The sequence below is a fragment of the Vitis vinifera genome, chromosome 7 (genome assembly GCF_030704535.1).
Source record: "Vitis vinifera cultivar Pinot Noir 40024 chromosome 7, ASM3070453v1".
NCBI lineage: Eukaryota > Viridiplantae > Streptophyta > Magnoliopsida > Vitales > Vitaceae > Vitis > Vitis vinifera.
The window spans coordinates 26,082,597-26,104,283 of record NC_081811.1 but is presented as its reverse complement, the minus strand read 5'-3'; the positions used below and the strand labels follow the sequence as shown (position 1 = coordinate 26,104,283).

At 33.4% G+C, this 21,687-nt stretch overlaps 2 protein-coding genes across 2 annotated transcripts; one reads left to right on the top strand and one right to left on the bottom strand.

Annotated features, from left to right (window-relative positions):
- The first annotated feature begins 6,695 nt into the window (after positions 1-6,695).
- On the top strand, positions 6,696-12,718 carry LOC100264215 (uncharacterized). The gene is made up of 5 exons (XM_010654409.3): positions 6,696-7,789; positions 8,256-8,720; positions 8,823-9,890; positions 9,989-10,172; positions 11,623-12,718. The coding sequence occupies exons 1-5, from the start codon at positions 6,743-6,745 to the stop codon at positions 12,603-12,605; spliced, it is 3,747 nt and encodes a 1,248-aa protein (XP_010652711.2). The 5' UTR covers positions 6,696-6,742; the 3' UTR covers positions 12,606-12,718.
- A 944-nt stretch (positions 12,719-13,662) lies between these two features.
- Positions 13,663-20,065, bottom strand: LOC100247373 (Ca2+-transporting ATPase-like). The gene is made up of 7 exons (XM_002284393.5): positions 19,436-20,065; positions 18,566-18,620; positions 16,526-18,474; positions 16,264-16,422; positions 15,800-15,971; positions 15,383-15,681; positions 13,663-14,156 (listed from the first exon to the last, which is right to left on the bottom strand). The coding sequence occupies exons 1-7, from the start codon at positions 19,610-19,612 to the stop codon at positions 13,908-13,910; spliced, it is 3,060 nt and encodes a 1,019-aa protein (XP_002284429.2). The 5' UTR covers positions 19,613-20,065; the 3' UTR covers positions 13,663-13,907.
- Between the last annotated feature and the right edge of the window lie 1,622 nt (positions 20,066-21,687).

Below are 21,687 nucleotides of genomic sequence, written 5' to 3'. Positions count from 1 at the left end.
TTAAACAATATATATATATATTTTAAGCATTGTGTTATAATTTTTATTTTAAACATTGAAAATAATATATATTTCATATATTTTTATTAATTTCACAAATCAAATATAAACATAATATAAAATAATATATTTCATTATATATGTTATCTTTAAAATATCATGTTCATAAGATATATATATATATAAAAAAATATCATATTTCATTGGAAAATATATCATAAAATATGTATTTCTTCAATAAAATATGATATCTAGAATATACATATCTTATTCTATCATTTTCCATCAACCAAATGTAACCAAAAGGTTTGAAGTGATCCATGACAACCACTCTAGCAAGATTACCTTCTATGTTATATATGATCAAACAATATATATATTAAATTCCATTCTTAAAAAATATTAAAAGAGTATATTAATAAATTAATTAATTTTAATTATTTTATTTTTAAATTGTATTTAATTGATTACAAAAAATATAAAGCCTATCATGATAATTTTTTAATTGGTATTTCTTATATCATTTATATATTTATTAAATATAAAAACTATTAAAAAAAATTATACATATATCATATTAAATTTTTTATTTAAGTAGATTTTTTAATATTAAATATATTTTAAAATTAGATATATTATAATCAAATCTTACAATATTATTTTCAAATAATATTTAATGTAACTTAATATGAATGTATATTTATAAAATTCATATTTTTTATCAACACATTATTATCGAATATGATAAATTATATCATATATATATATATATATATATATATATATATATCAATTTTTTAACAAAACAATTTCAAAATATCTATTATTACTTTTTATATCATTTATTAATGTTTTTCATAAGTTTTAATCAACTGTCAACCACCAATATTTTTGTCTCAAAATATTCACCTCTCGACACATCGTAAAATCAAATTATTGTTATATTTGTCAATACTGATATTTTCATCCTTAAAAAGTATGAAGGAAAAAAAAAAGTACTAAGGAAAATTATTTTTGTTTCACCATAAAAAAAATGCAAAAATAAAATCAAATATAATTAAAATTTATAAAAAAGAAAATTATATATACTTAAATTATTTTATTTTTATATAATAAAGAGAAATAAGTAAAATAAATTTAAAAATATATATAAATATAATTTATTAAATTTAAATTGTTATAAAATATGATATTTTGTACCACTATAGTAACTTGTGGATGATCATTCATAAATATCTTGTGTAACTCCTTATAAAACGGAAGGACCCTAATAAAATTCAACAAACTCTTTTTTCTTCTTTCTCATAAAAGGTATATGATAAATTTATATCATGATTTTCTACTTTATTATCCTTTGACTCTCTATTTTCACTTATTTTATTCGAATGCATAAATATGTACAATTCCTATAACTAGAAGCTATGAGATAAATTATAAATTATAGGGTAAATTCATAACCAAAAAGTTATGAAAAATATGTGTAATCCCTCTAACCAAAAGTTATGAGAAAAATTACAAAATTACAAATAAATAACTAGAAGTTATGTATGTGATCCCTAATTATTTATTTTTAATTATACAGTATAACTGGAAGTTATACAAAATAATATTATAGTCGAAAGTTATAAAATGAATAGTTCATAACCTGAAGTTATGCATAAATTTATATAAAAAACAATTCATAACCTAAAGCTATGTACAAATTTAAATATTTTCTTGTTCTTACAAAATAATTATAACTTGGGGTTATGAAATATATTAACTTTTAATTTCTTTTAATTATATTGTATAACTAAAAGTTATACATAAATAGTTCATAGCCTAAAGTTATGTACAAATTTGAATATTTTCTTGTTTTAAAAAAATAATCATAACTTGAAGTTATGAAAAATATTGGCTTTTAATTTTTTTTTTTTTTGTATTCACTTATCTTTCACAATAGGAATTATGGAAAACAATTTTTATTAACAATTGTTTCATAGTGAGAAGCTGTGCATACAATTTATAATTTTCTTGTATAACCAAAAGTTAGACAAAACAAAATTATCAATGAACAACTATGTACCTAAAAGATACATTTTTAAAATTTTGTTATATAACCAGAAGTTATATAAATATTATTATTCATAACCCGAAAGTATGAAAATAAGAAAATTAATATTCTTTGTGCTAATCAAAGGTTATGTCAAAGTTGTTAATATGTACTTTCTTATAACTAGAAGCTATAGAAAACAAAATTGTTAACTAACAATTTTGTACAAATTTATAAAATTTATATACCAAAAATTATAATGAAATATATTATAGCATGAAGCTATAATAACAAACATATAGATAATATTTACATATTATCAAAAGATTAATATTATGTATATCAAGTTATACAAACAAGTAAGTGTTTGATAGTTTTTATAAACTCCTATTATTATATGTTATACTGTTATTGGTAGAATTTTTTTTACATATAAATGTGGAATTTTGGATTGCATGAAAGTATGATATTTTTGTATTAGAGGTGATTGTTTGGAATTTTTTTTTTTTATTCTAGTTGTTTAATACACAATAATATTTTGATTTAGAAAATTGAGATTTTTTGGATACATGTGAAATATATGACTCGATCATATGATTAATAAATTGATTTTGCATGTCAATTTTCTTTAAGACATGTTTTTATGATTCAAAATTTTTTAGTTATATAAAATAATATATATAATTGTACATTGCCACATATGGTATTTTTATTAATGCAATATTTTATTATCTAAATAATTTTGAAATTACAATAGGTTCAACTATTGTTCTCAATATATTATGTTATATCTTTACTTATATGTTCAGATGAATTTGTAGTATTTCAATCAAAGTTTTGAGACAACAAGATGCTTTAAATCATGATATGTTCTCTTGAAATTTGATTTATAAATTAATTTTTGCACATTGATTTAGATCATAATAAAATTTTGAATAAAAGTATTGATATATCACTACAATCAGTTTGATTATTGAAATACTTCCTCGTTATTTCATGTATAAATTGTTTCACATTTACAAAATCAAATGTGTGAGATTATTTAAGAAATATATAATTTTAAATTATCTTTTCATATTTGTTTTATTGTGTTATATATGCTCTCATTGCTTTTACAAAACTTATTAAGTTATCATCGATGACTAATATTTTTCCATTGATTTTAACTCTTTCTCTATGATAATATTTCTTCAATTCTATAAAGATGAAGTCTTTATGACTTGTTACTTTGATGAAACTTTTGTCTCATTAATTGCACAACATTCATGATAGACAATGTTAATACTATATCAGGTGATAGAAACCTGATTAAAGGCTCCAAAATAGCTTATAACATATCATTAGTAGTATTTGATTCCATGTGAATGACACTTTATACGATGCTAGATCTAGAAGAATCTTGTAAGACCAACTTGGTCCCTCGGTGTAAAAGGTCATATGGATGTACATTATAAAACCAAAAGTTTTTATTTAGTGACTAGTCTACCTATACACTTAAAAGGTCGAATGACATATTGTGTGGATTATCATTTTAATGAGACAATTTTCTCACCGTTAGGGGGAGAAGAGCTAGTTCTAGAAGAACGACGTGAAATTATTTGGAATGCATTGACTTTGACATATCTTGATCCTCGTACCAATCAATATGAATTGGAAGTTTAAAAGATTATTTATTTGCAAAATCTTGCAAATCAATTACCAGATGCATTCATTAATACAAAGAAATTTTGAAAGACATATATCTCGGCTGCAAATACTCCAGCACGGATTGATGTCCATGTAGGACAATTAAAAAATGAATCTAAGATACGCTTGAAGCGTGGTAGACCTGTCGGCTTAAAGGATGTAACTCCCCAGAAGAGAAGAACCCAAGAAAAACTTAACAGTCTAAACGAGACCATCAAAATGACTTATCAGTTTAAAATTAATAAATCTATAGCCCTAGAAGAGGCACAAATAATGCAGAAAGCCTCTAAATATGCATATATTGAATAAGAAGCCCTTGAAGATGCACATATTGAATAAGAAGTCCTTGAAGAGGCACATATTGAACGAGAAGCCCCTGAAAAGTTATAGGTACCTGAAAATTGTGAAATCTCAATAAGTTATGTATACACGGGAAAAAAATTGGATCAAAATAATATTATTATTAACAATATTTTCGCTTTCCAAGTGACCTCTAATATCATAAGAAATGATGAAGATCCTGAACCACAAAATGTGGAAGAATGCTAACATAAAAATAATTGGCCAAAATGGAAAGAAGCTATGCAAGCAGAGTTAAACTCATTAACAAAACGAGAAGTTTTTGGGCCTATAGTCCAAACACCTGAAGATGTAAAGCATGTTGGGTACAAATGGGTATTTGTATAAAAACACAATGAGAATAATGAGATCATAAGATATAAAGCTCGATTAGTAAGCACAAGGTTTCTTGTAGAGACCTGGTATTGATCACGGGAAAACATACTCTTCCGTCATGGACGCAATCATATTTCGTTTCTTAATTAGTTTGATAGTCTAAGAAAGACTAGATATGTGTCTCATGGATGTTATTACAACATATTTATACGGATCCATGGATAATGATATACACATGAAAATCCCTGAAGGATTTAAATTGCCTGAAGCAAATTGTATAAAGTCTCGTAGCATGTACTCGATCAAGTTACAACAATCCTTGTATGTATTAAAACAATCTGGACACATGTGGTACTATCACCTTAGCGAATACTTGCTAAAAGAATGGTATATGAATAATCCTATATACCCATGCATCTTCATTAAGAAATCAAAAATCGGATTTGCAATTATTGCAGTGTATGTTGATGACTTAAATCTTGTTGGAACTCCAACTCCTGAAGGGCTTACAAGAACAACAAATTACTTGAAAAGGGAATTTGAGATGAAAGATCTTGGAAAAACAAAATTTTGTCTCGGCTTGTAGATCGAGCATTTTCAAATGGAGTTTTAGTACATCAATCAACATACATTAAGAAAGTTTTGAAGCACTTTCATATGGGTTAATCACATCCATTAAATTCTCTAATGATAGTTCATTCACTTAAAGTGAAAAATGACCTCTTTTGTCCTAAAGAAGATAATGAAAAACTACTTGGTTTAAAAGTACCATATTACAATATTATTAGTGCACCGATGAATCTTGCAAATTATACATGACCATATATTGTATTCCTTGTTAATTTACTTATGGGATATAGTTCTTCACCAACTCAGAGACATTGGAATAAAGTCAATCATGTACGACAATAACATGGGTCTATGTTATTTTGAATGTTCAAAATCTTAATTGCTTGAATATGTAGATGTTAACTATCTTTCAGACCCCCCACAAAGTTCGATCTCAAATGAGGTATGTATTTATATATGGTGGTACGACAATATCGTGGAGATCAATCAAGCAAATAATGGAAACATGCGGACTACCCTCCATCAGAGGTAATGCTACCAAGTTAATAATGTTGCATGCATTGCACATATTAAAGAATGATACATTAAGAGTGATAGAATTAAGCATATATTGTTCAAGTCTTTTACTTTCATTAACTCCAGAAGAATGATGAAATTGTTATTCGACGAATAAGATCAAGTGACAATTTAGTAGATATATCCACAAAGGCATTGTCAACTGCAATACTCAAGAAACTCATTGGAATACGTTGACTCAAAAATATTTATGATGTACTACTAGAGAAAATATAATCATGTCAACATGAGGGGGAACTGATTGATAAGAATATCACTACACTGCACTATTTTTTCCTTCATCCAGGTTTTGTCCTATTGAGTTTTATTGGCAAGGTTTTTAACGATGCAATTGTAGTAATCCAAAAGAATATTATACTTTTTTTCCTTCACTAGGGTTTTTCCCATAAGGTTTTTCTTAATAAGATTTTAATGACACATATTCTTATGATCATCCAAGGAGGGTGTCATAAAAATATGAGATTATGTACCACTGACAACTTGTGGATGATCATCTATAAATATCTTGTATAACTCCCTATAAAATGGAAGGATCCCTAATAAAATTCAATATAGTTTTCTCAAACATTTTATTCTCTCTTTTTAGCTTTCTTCTTCTCTCACTTTATTTTACAACATAAACTTATTATTATTATTATTATTATTTTCATTTTTTTCTCTTCTTAGCTTTTTATTTTGTTCATATCTTCTCTCAAATTTTCTGGAAGCCAAACGTAACCATAATATTTTTTTTTCTTGATACGTTTTTGGAAGATATAACCTTAATTTTTAGGAAAATAATTACTATCTGATTTATCACATTTTTAGACAAGTATTTTCTGGAAATTAATGATTCGGCATCCCATACCCAAGCTTAAATGTACGTTAACTCTTTGATCCTCAATTCGGGTGATTGAGGGTACGACTATAATTACTAATAGCGCGCCATCAACGAATTCGAAATTTATAAGATATATATACGGTATTGGCGGTCCATTAAAAAAGACAGGCAAATCACAGCTTTAACAAGAGTAAAACGACGAGGTCGAAGTCGTTTCAAAGTCCTCATTCTCCACCACACTCACACTTTTAATTGGCCCGTCATTCAGAACGCATCACCGGCAAGTGACGTTCTCCTTCTCTCACCTCTCTCCTCCCATATTCAAAAACTCACTCTAAAGGGGAAGCCGAAGAGAACATCAAAATTCCCAAACCACCCCTCCCATGGACAAGAGGCTTCGATCCTCTCTCCAAGCGTCGCCGGAGTCCTTCCTCTCCTCTGCTACAAAGCTAGGGTTGAGGTCAGCAAAAGCCTCTCTCAAGAGCTTAATTCATGGCATCACCCCCTCCTCACCTCTCTCTTCTTCTCTCCCTCCCTCTCTCCATAACTCCATTTCTCACTCCATCGCTTCCTTTCAGAACCTTCGAGACTCCGGAAAGTCTCCTCCCTCGCCGCCGACAAAGCGTCGCCGGAGATCTTCTAGGCAGGCTAAGACTAGGGACGAAGAAGTCGAAGAAAATCACGAATCTGGAGTACTTCAAGATCTTCAGGTTCTTTCGCACATCGCGCTTTTATGCGTTTCGCACCCCAAGAACACGTTTTCTCCGGCGGACTTGTTGCCGGCAGTCCAGGTGTTGCACGATAATTTGATTCTCTTTGAGTCGGATTCGGTTTTGTTGTCGGAGATTGCGAATTTGTGTGAGGAGTGGTGGAAGGACGGGTTGGTGGGGAGAGAGACTCTAATTTCACAATCTCTCCCGTTTTTGCTGTCAAGGTCGTTGACTCTGAAGAAGAAGGTTGATGTGCATAGAGTGTACATGCTGCGCGAGGCGTTTGCGCTGTTTGATTTTGAGGATGAGAGTATCGAGGATTTGAAGCTTTTGATGATAAGGTGTGTCATTACGCCCCTCTATCTGAAGACCGAGGATGGAAGGAAGTTCGTCGCCTTTATGTTCGGGTTAAGCCGTCAGCTTGTAAAAGAAGCATTGGCGATGATTCGATCTCAGATTCCGTTTGGGAGGAAGTCGATGTTGGAGACATATGGGGATATTGTTTTTCAGGCCTGGAAGCATGTTGAAGGGGAATCGCGGAATGAAATTGAGAATGGGTTTCTGCAGGGGTTGATTGAAGGCGCAATACATGCTAATTCTGGAGCATTGGCTGCCTCCATTAGGAGGGTTCTGGGAGGATTCATAAACCAAAGAACCACCAATGGGGTCGAGAAACTTCTTTTTCGACTGACTGAGCCTGTGATATTTCGGTCACTACAGGTAATTAATCGCCTTTACCTTATAACACCCATGATGTTTTGAAGAGAGTAGACATGAGCTGTATAGCCTATAATGAGATAATGTATATGCCAGTCTTAGGATATGTTTGGTATTATGCCCTTGTTTGATTGCATATTTCTTGCATTTCTTTCCCTAGAGGATAAAGGAAAAAGAAAAGTACTTACAACCCATGAACACAGGTGGTATGTAGTGATCACCAAGAGAATACAGGAAAAGGAAAAATACCCATATCCTTTATTGTAATTGTTCAATTGCATATTCCCTTATTGTGATTGTTGCTGCTAAAAAATCTCTCTCTTTCTCTCTCTCTCTCGCATCTTTCTGATGCCTCAGCAGAGACTGTAAGGGAGAAATTACACTTAATAAGAGAGTGAACTGTGTTACTTAGTGTATCAAACTTGTTATATGTAGATACCCTTCAATACTCGTGTGCTTTTTGTGGCAGGTTGCCAACTCAAATGTTCGGTTAAATTCATTGCATTTGCTTTTAGACTCATTCCCTCTCGAAGATCCTGATGCAACGAAAGAAACTAAAGATACAATGCTTGATAAACAGTTCTTTTTATTGGAGAGATTACTCTCAGATGATTGTCCAGAAATTAGAGTCGTTGCAGTTGAAGGATCCTGTCGCATCCTTCATTTGTTTTGGGAAATTATTCCTTCTTCAACCATTACAAAGATGATCACCAAAATTTTTGATGACATGTCGTCTGATAAATGCAATGAAGTCAGGCTTTCTACATTGAATGGTATTATGTATTTGCTTGGTAATCCCCAATCTCATGAAATTCTTAAAGTGCTTCTACCAAGACTGGGGCATCTGATTCTGGATCCTGCTCTTTCTGTAAGAGTTGCTATTGCTGATCTCCTTCTTCTTCTAAGGGATATCCGAACTTTCCAGTTTCATAAGGTATAGAATGCTCTCTTAAAATGTGAATTTTGTATCTGCTTTGGCCATTTTATATGCCCTTCTTCTTATTGGTTATTGATTATTCTTTGTTTCTTGCTGCAGGTCGTGGGCTTAGATGTATTATTATCAACACTTGCAGATGATCAGCCACCTGTTGCTCAGAAAATCACAAAACTTTTAATTCCATCATATTTTCCTTCCAAAGTGACTCCTGAAGAAGCATGCAAGCGCTGTGTCACACTTATAAAAAGGTCCCCCAAAGCTGGAGCACGGCTTTGTGAATTTGCTCTATCAGAAGGGGCATCTATGAAGTCTCTCTTGGAACTTGTCAAAGTTTTCATCAGTTTGGTCCTGTCACCGAAAAAGCTGCAGGGAGATCAGATTGAGAGTTTACTTGTTGGTGCTGCATACCTTTGCAACAACCTAGTGACTGAGCCATTGTACATAACTGCCCTTAAAGAGTTGTTTTCTGGTGGAAAACTGAAGCGCTTGTTTACTGCTGCGGAAACAGGGCCTGCTCAATCTTCTGTAGTCAACATTATTTCCTCCATCTCTCCTGATGATGCCGCTGAGTTTGTTGAAGAATGCATGGGCCTAGTCACAGATTGTAGTGGTTTATCTGAAAATACGGAAAGGCAAGAAGAAGTGAGGTCTGTCCACAAGCTAATGCTGTCTTGTGATTGGTTTGATGATATGTTTGATGTCCTAACAAGACTCTTGCAGAAAGCTGCCTATGGGTGCCATACCAAATTTGGCACTGAGATGCCAAAGCAATGTGTTCCTTCAGTGAAACGGAAGAAAACTAAGTCCTCTTTCAAAATTTCAGCTAAAGAGAAGCATGTTAGTGGAAAAAAATTGCCCAATATGTCCACATCCATATTTGAGGAGGCTTATCCAAATGCTGTAGGTGTAGCTTGGCAAATAATAGACTTGATTAAGTCTGAGGGCACTCGAATAGCTACATTAAGGTCTAAAACTCTAGAGTCAGCATTCTTCGCTTTAAAGGTCATTTCTGAAGTCAGCATTGTGCATTGTATGAATTATGAACATATGGATACAACTCCAATCTTGGCATATTCATCTCTTGCTCTGCATTTGACTCTTCAAAATATCAGCTCAATGGGTGCTAAGAATGAGGGATTTCATTTTTCAAGATCATCATCACTGGAGGCAAGTGATATTAATGTTACACGGTTTTTTGTTGGTATACTAATATTTTCATGGTTACTGATAGGTTTGAACTGCTATTTCTTGCTCTTTTTCTGCAGACAGTTTTGGAGCAGACTATGTATCATCTATTCAGTTGTATAGAGAAACTATTTCAAGCAGGTGATGCAGGAAAGTCTTCAAAACTGCCATCAGAACGTAAGAAGGATCATAAGAAGGCGGCTAATTCTTGTCGGCAAAAGCTTAGAGAACCTCAAACAGATCCTTGTAGCACAAGTGATGGTGGTAAGTATTGTTGGAAGGGCACAATTTCACACTTCTAAACTGGCACTCAGAAGATACTATTACTATTTAATTGAATGATAGGATGAGAAGTATTTTTTACTCTAAATCTAGGTCATGCACAACCTCAAACAGATCCTTCTAGCACAAGTGATGGTGGTAAGTACTGTTGGAAGGGCACAATTTCACACTTCTAAATTGGCACTCAGAAGATACTGCTACTATTTAATTGAATGATAGAAGTATTTTTTACTCTAAATCTAGGTAATGCACAAGCTCAAATGGAAAAGCTTCTTATTTCATTTTTTCATGTCACGGCTACTGTTAGATCTTTGGGAAAGCTGATACCAATGTACCATATAGCAATTAACCTTATAAAAGAAGCTATAGTTACACACCCAACCTTTAAGAATGATTCCAAACTCTTACTAGAATATAGGTGCATGATGGGCAGATGACAATATCCATTGAGTCTATCTTCTGTAATATTACTTGAGTTTGTATCCCATTTTTTTCTCTTCGGTGTCCCCCATCTCCTCTCACACGTGAAATTGAAAATAGTCTTCCCCCACTTTTGACACTAAACCTTGAAACAAAAGCAAAATATCAAATCACTGAAAAATCGGCCCACTGATAGCCACCTGGGCCCACACTTTTTCTTCTCAACTTCTTCTCCTGCTTATATATCCCATGTGCTATACCTTATCCTAATGATATTGAATTCAGCATATCGTGTTCCATGCATTTTTGTTTAGCGCATCTCATCTCATCCCAACCTGAGCACTATGATCCACCACTGGGTTTCTCCAGCTTGCAAGAGTTCTTATTCCAATATTTGCTGCATTGGAATTTCAGGTATGTGCATTGCTCAAATCTAGAGTACTAATGAAGAGCCCTATAGTCTAGAAACTAGAAGTTAATTTGAGTCAGGAAAATGTTACTCTTAGACCAATTTTTTACAGCCTGAAGGGCTTAGGTACTTTGAATAGATCAAACCACATTATTTTGGTGAAATGAAAGGCGATATTAATGGCCACGCCATGGAGTAAAAATATTGGAGTGGAAAATTTCTCTCTATATCTTCTTCTTTTTGGTTAGGATCTTCATAATGTTTTTAGCACTGAAGCTATGCCTTTGTGCATGTTAACACATATATTCCTGATTGTCCATTTTGATGCCAATAGTTTATTTTGAACCGCAAGGGAACCTTTGTCTCCACTGTTTTAGACATCTTGGATGTCATTATCTATCAACTCTCTGTCTTTAACAGCCTGATTGTCTTGGAATAAAGGAATAAACTTTTAATTTCCAACCATCTGCATATGCACTGTCTTTTTCCTTCCTAAAAATAAATTTCCATTTTTATATATTCATGTCCAAAATTTTGTATTGCATCTTTCTTACTTCTTTCTTTTATGACTGAATTTGATATATTTATTTAACTTTTATGTAGGAACCACTTTTTCTGAACCAAAAAGGATATCAAATGTGATGAAGATGCTCACTGCAGTGCTCAAGTTCATTGTTGATGCAGCTACAATGAGACTTGTTTCTAACGATGGAAGGTTCTTAAAGTTCACAACAATTTATATCCAATATACTATCTCCATTATAAGGCAACATTCTCAGGACCAATTGCAGTTCAATGACGATGATTTGAGGGGCACATTTCTCTGTCTGAAGAGCTCCTTAACCTACACAGCCAAGTTTCTCAATTTAGTCCTTGCAAATACCAATGAAGCTTCAACACCTCCACCAGAAGCTTACAATCTTGCCAACTACCTGCTTGATCTAATCATTTCAGTTGAATCATACTTGGGTTCTGTTTATGCAGTACGCCTTGTTACTGCTCTTAAGCCATGGCTACCTGATTTGGTTTTGGCATTAGGAGCTAGGCACATAATGAAACAAACTTCAGAAGAAGGAACACAATTCACTGAATCTGAACAGAGTGAACTCCAATTACCATCATGGACCTCAATCTTAGCGAAGATTGAGCTTGATGAGCTTGCTAATATCAGCCCAAATGAGGAGGCTGAAAGAGTTTCAGAACCAGGGAAACTTTCGTCCTTTAAGAAACTTATAGGAATGATGACTCTATTGCTGAGAGGAAACTCCAGTATATTAGATGCAGTGGGGAAGATTTTCATGACGGCTTCAGCTGTTGCACTGGAAAGAGAGGACTTCGGGTTGTTATTGGGACTCCTTCACTTTGTCTGTGTGAAATTAGTGGGACATGAACATAGAGGGTGGCAAGGACTTGATATGATGTTGGCGTCTCTGGAAGGCATCTATCCTGAAATTGAGAGACAAGTTGAGGAACCAAGCGGTAATGAACATGGAAAGCAGAAATTACAGAAAGCAAGGGCACTTCTGGAACCTATTTGGATCAATTATACTTGTGAATCCGAGGGACCCTCTATGATGGAAGAATAAGTATGGAGTTAATGTCTACAACTTTCGGTAGTGAAACATAAGGCAGAAAGCATGTAATAATGTGTTAGGGGGATTACACTTCCTAGAATGGAGAAACGGTGATATTTTAGAAAGCCATGTTTAGTGGGTGTTTCATAAGCAAACTTAATAACTTAAAATGATTTAATTAAATCATTAAGCAAATTAAATGTATTAAGTAAAATAATTTAAAAGTATGACTTAAAGTTAAAAATAACTTTAAATAATAAGTAAAAATAATTAATTTATTCTTAATTTTATATTTTTATTCTCATTTATCTTAATTACTTTTATAATTTTTTTTTATATTTCGTGATCTCCACTACTATTTTGACTTCCTTTACTTTTTAATTTATGATAATAAGTATATTAATTTAATAATTTAAATTAAGCTTTAAGTTAATTTTATTAAATAATTTTAATACTTAAAATAAGAATTAAATAATAAGTTTTAAGTTAATAATTTAAATGTAACTTAATCTAAAATTAACTTAAATCATTAAATAATTAAACAATAAATATTAAATTTTACCAAAGGCGGTATCAAAATATATCCCTACATTAGTATTGATGAGAATAGTTTTAAAATTCATATTTTTTGTTGACCAATATTACAAATTTATGAATTCTATCAATTCTCATAACAATATATATATTTAATGTGTAATATTATTTATTTTATCATTTCTTAAAAAAAAAATCAATTTTTCATAAATTTTAATGAATTTTCATCTCTTTAATCAATTTTTGTCTCACTAAATATTTTGTTTTTTAGAATTGGCCGCTGATATTTTCAACAAATTTCCATGCCCATGACCATTTCTTAGGAATCATTTAACTAAACAAAACCATTGCAATCTACTGAGACATTATTCACAAGTTAGAAATAATAAGAACTGGCAGTTATAAACAAGAATAAAGAAGAGTAAATAGTAAATACCACAAGAACAAAATACCAGAAACTTAACAAAAGAATTTCCTTCACTAATCATAAACAACAAAACAGGATAAATGGTATCAGAATAAAATTACAAGAAACTTAACAAAAGAATTTCCCATTACTGAAGAATAAAATGGTTACATCTGAAGTTACATCTTGCAGCCAAGCAGAGGGCCCTATTCTTCTTTAGGTTTCCACAAAAAGCTAATAAAAACAAAGAAAACGTTGAATCTTACAATAACTTGTAAAATGACATGTCAACCTTTTGAGGTTTTTCTAAACCCACATGCAATAAGCCCTGTTCCAAGGAAAGGGCACAAAATTTAAAAAGCAGCATCTCTCACTCATTGACTTGCCACAGGGATCATCTTTAAGGCCGCAGCGATTGGCATGCCTAGGAACCCAATAAAAACACTGAGGAACCATTGAGATAGAGTGAGAGGTGATGTGTTTGCATATGTACCCAGGTACTCGATGATTATGATCTGGAAAAGGACAGTGGAAGTGAGAACAGCAGCAAATACATAGTTATCCAGTATGCCTTTGAATACATTGATTTTCTCCATTTCTCGGGAGCTTATCTCATTGAAAACCTGCAGAATTAAGCCATGATCCTTTTCATAAGTTAGATGTCCTCAACAGGGTTACAAACTGAGATATCTCGAATTAAGAAAGGACATCTCAGAAGAGTTTAATAGTCGAAAACTAGAAAATAAATTAGTAGACATATTAGTGGAAAGGCTTTCATCTAATAGCCCTCTCATGTGATCAAGAAGATGGGTGAACTGAGAACCTAAGAAGGAGTGGAACAAATCAGCAGAAGATCCAGTGAGAATATTCAGTTGTAAATAGTAAATGTAATGAATTCCAATTTTCTGAAAGTCAATCCCAATTAACATATTTTTCAGAAAATACCCCAGGTTAAGCCTGTTGAGTTATCTGGTATTGAACACAATGGAAATAAAAATGTTATCCCTAATATGATAAATGGGCCAGGGGCCCCGATATTATCTTTTCATGCTTTACAGTGAAAGAACATGTTTCCGTTTCTTTTGCAACTCATGGGAAGGAAGGGATAATAATAAATTTGGAAAACTCAGTCCTTTAAGAAAGGGAATTTGTATTAGTTGCAATTAAAGTAGGATTAGTATTATTTGGAATTAAATTAGGATTAATATTAGTTGGAATTAAATTAGAATTAATATTAATTAGAATTAAATTATGATTACTATTGAGTCAAATTAGGATTAGCTAGTTAGGTTATAAGATAATAAGAATTAGAGTCATAATAAGTTATTAGAATCCAAATGAACTTTAGATTTCTTAAAAAAACCTATAAATAAAGCTCATCGATATAAATCAAAAGGATGAATTGATTGATGTTAATAATATTATATTTTTTTCATTGCAATTGTTGCAAACCTCAATGGTAAGACTCCAATGATTTTCTTCTAGGTGAAACTCCTTGAAGGTCTTAGTGAGACTTTAAGGTTTTCATCTTTTTTTTCTCTACCATAAGCTTCATTCCTTGTTCCTCTTCTTATACTCTAAAATTAAAACCCTAACCCACCTACTTTTGAGTGTAGGCAACCATCCTAGAGTTGTTCTACATCACAACCTCTAGTCATTTAAATGAGAATTTATTTGGGCAAAGTCAATTTACTCATAGGGTGTGATAAGATAAATTCTAAATCATAATTTGAAATACCAAACAGAACCTGTAATGAAAAAAAAAGCTAAACTTGCCTATCATAATCTACCATTCATTTATCACATAGATGCTTGAAACAAAGTTTACAAAGAGGACTTCCAAAAGTACCTGGCAGAAGACAAACGAGTTGAAAATAAGTGTATTCAGGATCAGATCAGAATCAGGGCCATTGAGCTGAAATATTGCTTTCCCTTCTACCTGAAGATACCATATTACCAGAAACTGATATAGGGACTGGCCTAGGATATTTCTCCACATGACATTACTGATAAAATTTCCTCTTCTTCCAACTGGTGCTCTCTTCATTAAGTCATCAGTAGGTGGCTCGGTTGCTAATGCAAGAGCTCCCAGTGTATCCATGATCATGTTGACCCACAGAAGCTGAACAGCCGTGAGGGGAGCATTTCCTTAAGTGTTTGAAAAAAAAAAGGAATAAAAAAAATGTAGGGAGAAAAAAGAAGAAGTTTATTTGACAAAACAAGGAAGTAACTTTGAAATGGAAGAAGCAAGATGGGGTCTTCTTACCTGTCAAACAAGCTGAAGAGAAGTTGACTATTAATGCAACCACGTTAACCGTAAGTTGGAACTGTACAAATTTTTGAATATTTATGTAGACTGAACGTCCCCATTTGGCCACAGTCGCAATTGTGGAGAAATTATCATCCAAGATTATTACATCAGCACTCTCTTTAGCCACCTGAAGTTCATGGGCAGAATTAATTAGAATTTGGTACTGTTCACAATGGAGGAAGTGCAAACAATGAGAATTTGTAGATTGTATCAAGCAATGACTTTTATTTATATCTAAGCTATACACATCTCTAATAGATGCCAAAATAATAAAGATAATGGAATGAATTCCCCTGATTTTTCAATCAAGATAACCGGCCACATAAGTCTTATCAACTAGCTCATTGCAGGTACACGTGCCTATTTTTTCAATTAGCAGTACAGTCAATGCTGTATTAGGAAAGGCATAATACACTTACCTCAGTTCCAGCAATGCCCATTGCTAGCCCAATATCTGCCTCATGAAGTGCTGGTGCATCATTTGTTCCATCACCGGTCACAGCAACAACTTCACCAAATGTGGTTCTTAAGTGTTTCACCAGTGTATGCTTGTCCAAAGGTGAAGATCGAGCCATTACCTATTGAGGGGAAAAAAATTGTATTCACAGATCAGATGAACAATTCTTACTACTTTAGTATTCTAGTTTCAACATGCTCTGAAGATAAAGATGTAGGAAGGACCTGAATTTTGGGAATTAGTTTAAACAATTCTTCTTCGCTCTTCTCTCTAAAATCTGGACCTTCGATGGCTATACCATCATCAGTGAGAATTCCACATTCTCTAGCAATAGCCTTGGCAGTATTTATGTTGTCACCTGTAACCATCCTTACAGTAATGCCAGCTGAGCGACAAATTGCAACGGACTCCTTAACACCTGGGCGAACAGGATCTTTGATACCCACAATACCTATACAGGTATATCCCGAAAGAGGAATAGGATCATTGGGGGAAAACCCATTCTCCAGTTCCATATAGGCAAGGCATAGAGTTCGAAGTGCTTCACTGGCAAATTGATTGATTGTAGCCTTAAGATGGTCAATAGATGCTTCATCAAGGGGAACAACCTCACCATTAGAATCGATCATCTTGTCACAGGCAGCCAAAATAATTTCTGAAGCACCTTTAGTATGGGCTCGCAGACCTCCTTCTGGAAGTTCCAGCACTACACCCATTCGCTTCTTTGTTGAATTGAATGGCTCAACCTTAATTAGTTTGGGTGCTTGTCGCTCTCCTTGAAAGTCTCCACCAAGGAACAATCCAAACTCCAGCAAAGCAGCATCAGTGGGCGATCCCAGTATCTCAAGCTTCCCTTCTTTGTTAATCACGACTTCTCCACCAGAGTTATTAAATATCGATTGTAGCAGAAGTTTCACAGTAGAATCTGGGATTTCAGAACAGAAACTAGAAGCATTGCTCTGTCTGTCCACATCCTTCACATTCATACAAATGCATGATTTCACAACAGTCATGTGGTTAGTAGTTAGAGTCCCAGTCTTGTCACTGCAGATACATGTTGCAGAACCCATCGTCTCACAAGCTGCCAGATGGCGGACGAGTGCCTTGTCATTCATCATCTTCTTCATTGCGAAAGCAAGGCTCAATGTGACAGCCAAAGGCAGCCCCTCAGGGACTGCGACAACAACAATTGTAACAGCAATGGCAAAGAATTCCAACATTTCCAATGCATCATCTCCTGACCAACTCCAGTGGGTCCCCTCTCCCAGTTTACGGTTAAACAATCCTTGAACCAGAACCGCAAATGTCACCACAGCAAAGACAAGGCCTATCTTCCCAATAAACGTTGCCACTCCATTCAATTTAACTTGCAATGGGGTCTCGTCATCTCCCCCTTCACTAAGAGTGGCCATCAATTTACCCCATTGGGTTCTCATTCCAACAGTAGTAATCATCATCTTGCATGATCCATCTTGAACCTTAGTTCCAGACAGCAGAAAAGGATTTTCTGCACTTACCATTACCGGTTCACTCTCTCCAGTTAAACTTGATTCATCAATTGACACACAAAATCCTGAAACAAAAAGTCCATCAGCAGGGACCTGGTCTCCAATAGAAAGATGCACAATATCACCAGGAAGCAAATCATATATCGACATTTTGTGCCTATATCCATTCCTTGTGACCTGAATGGAGATCTTCTTCTTCTCTTTGTCCAAATCCCTAAACTGTAAAGATTGCCGATAATCACTTGTTGCCGTGACTAACACAACCAACAAGATACTAGCAACAATCCCAAGGCCATCATGGGCCCCCACCGGCCACCCTTCCATTGCAATGCCAACTATCAGAGACACAAGCGCACACACAGCAAGGATTATGAGTGTCATGTCATGAAGGGCTTCCCAAACAAATACCAAGAAGCCTCGAGCTTGAGTTTCAGTGAATTTATTTATCCCATAAATCTCTTGTCTGTGATTCAGCAATTTATTGTCGGCAGTAAGCCCATTGGTTGTACTTGTGGATAGCTTTTCTGCAATACCATCTACCCCACCATGAATTTTCAGCTTCTTTACATCATGGCCTTCGACAATGGATCCCAATTCATCAGCACAAATCTGAAAACCTGCAGCTTTGATTTCCTCAGGTACAACATAGTCGCTGACAGGTACACCTGCAAATATCCCAAGAGGAATCGATTTGGAGAACCTTTTAAGTTTTAACATAATAAATATTAGATATAATTGATTTCAGAAGAAGCTCACCTTGGATAAATTGAAATGCTGCTTTGGAAACCAATACCGCAATTCTCAATTTCTCCTACATATGAATACAGAAAAGAGTTAGTCACTAAACAATACAGAGGACAAATTCTCATAGTTATGTTAAAAGAGATATTATGTGTTGGCAAAGCCTTCTTCGCTGAAGTTGAGAATTAAAAAGTTCATTGGAAAAACAACTTGGGCAAATAAAAGTACTGAGCAATAAATCCAGGAATGTCGGGAGAAAGTAAGAACTGAAGTCAAATGAGAGAAATCAAAGCTTTGGTAGTTTTTAATTCTTGAGCACATCCATCAATCTTGAATACTCAAAAGATTTTGGTAGTTTTTAAGTGTTTAAGATGATCTTGAAAGAGGCATGATAAACTTGACCACGTTTATCAAAATATTTTGGTAACTTCCTAGTGCCCAAGATAATCTTGAATCTTCATCTCAACTCAATGAAACCTAATCCTCGCTATTTCCGTTTCCGTTCAGCTGAACCTTTGCATCCTTCTACTTCACAATTATTATTAAAAAAAAAAAAAAAAATGGAGTGGAGAAGGTTGTGGGATTGGGTGAAAAAATTGCTTGTAGACGCGTTTTAAGGCTCTCACGCTAACGACAATATCTAAACGGTTTGGGAACGCGTTTTAAGACTCTCACGCGGCCCACAATATCTAAACGATTAGGAGGATGTTAGAAACTGGGAGCGGATGTTACAAAGGGTTTGAGAAAGGAACGAGATTTAAAACCCATAGCCTCCCAAAAAATAAATGCCCATATTCAAGTTCCAGATCAAGTCCAATATTTAGGTTTCCAATAGGAGAGCTTATTTACAAATAAAAGGCAAATGTAATGAATTAGAGAGGAGACCTGATTGGTGCGGCGCATAGCAGCCGCCTCGCCACGCTTGGAGAGGTTGGCAGTGAAGCGGAACCTTCGCTTGGGGTTCTTGACAACACTGCAAAGATTCCTCCATCTCTGCAACACCTCATCCGACGAATGCTTTGGCTTCACTCCTGAGAAGTTCTCGTCCAAATAGCTTTCCATCACTAGCTCTTGTAATCGCTTTTGTAACTTGTTTCTCTACCTGCACAACCACACTCCTCCCTCATTCATATACCCTTCCCCCGCCTCCCAAACGAAACCACCAAGAAAATTCTCTAAAGCCTCCCACCTCCTAAGTGTGCTTTACATTCCCAGAAACTACCACAGCAAAAAGCAGAAACCCCCACCGCGTTGCCCGCTCGATCTTATTGTAATATACGAATACAACAAATTTACCGCTCAGATCCGAAACAGACGAAATTATGAGGAAGACGAAGAAGAAGATCCGCTCTTCTAGTTCTTTGGCAAATGGAACCAATTGCCCGAGTCAATTCCGGCATAACGCTTCTTGACTAGTTGGTATTTCAAATTTGCTCAGTGGTGGCCCCACGCGGTTACGCGCTTGTAAGACCTACATTTATTTATTCAGCGATGTCTTTATACAAAAATATACTTTTATATTTTAACTAAATTATTATTAGTAATTTAGGGAAAGTAATTGTTTAAAAAAATAGTTTTTATTTTTCAGAAATAAAAACATAAAAAACATGTTTAATAATTATTAAACATGTTTTTTGTTTTTTTATTTTTAAAAATAAAAAATAAATATTTTTAAATAATATCTTTTTATTATTTTTACTTATTTTCTAAAAATTATTTTAAAAAATAATTATATAAATACATAAAATAATTAAAAATAAAACACCACATAAAATTTATTTTTATTCTATAAAAAATAAAAAATAATTTTCAACCTTAATTTTATTTTATTTTTTAATGTTTAGTGTGAGTATTATAGATCGTTGCTTGCGTTGAAATGAAACCATATGGGTAGATGGTGTGCCATACCAAAAGTTGACCTCAGGTTAATGCTTTCTTGTCCTTGTGATTATGACCCATGATGGGTTTCCCATCACTTGTTAGTGTTACAACATTAATTTCAGAATGTATTTGACAATAATTCAGAAAGTATTCTCGTTCTTTCTAATTTCAAAAACACTAAAAACATTTTGAAATTTGATCGGACAAAAGCAAACCGGCTCCTTTTAGAGACCAAACATATTTTATAAGGGGCTGCTAAAACTTATTGAAGGAATCCGCGTTAACAAATGACGAGGTTTGAATGATGTTGGTCTAGTCTAAGATCAGACTCGTCAGAGTACCCGAACCTGCAACTCAATTTGGCTTCCATTTCACGTTGGCGTCCAAACTATAAAAATGGTCTGTCTTTCCCCACCGTCTCCTATAAGGAAAGTCTTAATGAGTTGGCGTTCCCTGTCGACGGAATCTTTCGAGGAAACTCTCCCCCAGTTTACTTTGGTCATGGTTGGTTCCAGGAAAATGCTCGTCATGATTGGTTTCCAGGAAAGTGTCTTGAAAACTTAAGAGAAGGTGCAAGAATCGAGAATAAAGAGGAAATTTATGGAAAATTTAAAAGAAAATGTAAGGAAAGAGAATAGGGAGGAAAATTTGTGAGAAAACGTAAAGAAAGAGAATAAAGAGTAGAAGAAAAAAAAAATCAAAGTCAATAAATCTTGTTTTTTTTTTAATTTTAAATTCATTTAATTTATTTTAATCTATCAATAAAATTATTAAATAATTTAAAAATACATCCGTTTTTATTTAATTTTATTTTTTTATATTTTTCTTGAAATAATGAGAAAATCATTTTTTTTAGCAATTTTTTTAATACTTTCAAAAAAACCAAACATGACCTAAAGCCTAGGGAAAAAAAATATTTATAAAAACAAATGGTTTTCTTATATTTAGTGTTGAGATATTAGGAATGTTTAAATATTAGGAAAGTTGAGATATTAAGAATATTGAGATATTAGTAAAGTTGAGATATTAGGATATTAGTTGTTATTTCCTTATATCATTATTTCTTTGTATCATTCTTTTTCATTCCTAGAATGGTGATTACCTTTTATATATACTCTGTATATAAACGAATGAAAGAATGAATGAAAAAAAACTATCATTTATCAATTTGAAGATGGTATCAGAGCCATGAAACTGAAATCCTGGATATTTTGTCGTTATGGTAGTCCAACAGCGATCATCCATCCTAAGACAAG

Coding starts and splice junctions, on each gene's coding strand:
- LOC100264215 (XM_010654409.3), top strand. CDS start 6,743: ATGGACAAGAGGCTTCGATCCTCTCTCCAAGCGTCGCCGGAGTCCTTC. Junction 7,790..8,255: donor TGATATTTCGGTCACTACAG/GTAATTAATCGC, acceptor TTTTTGTGGCAG/GTTGCCAACTCAAATGTTCG. Junction 8,721..8,822: donor GAACTTTCCAGTTTCATAAG/GTATAGAATGCT, acceptor TTCTTGCTGCAG/GTCGTGGGCTTAGATGTATT.
- LOC100247373 (XM_002284393.5), bottom strand. CDS start 19,612: ATGGAAAGCTATTTGGACGAGAACTTCTCAGGAGTGAAGCCAAAGCAT. Junction 18,621..19,435: donor CTATGCGCCGCACCAATCAG/GTCTCCTCTCTA, acceptor ATTCATATGTAG/GAGAAATTGAGAATTGCGGT. Junction 18,475..18,565: donor AGCATTTCAATTTATCCAAG/GTGAGCTTCTTC, acceptor GGATATTTGCAG/GTGTACCTGTCAGCGACTAT.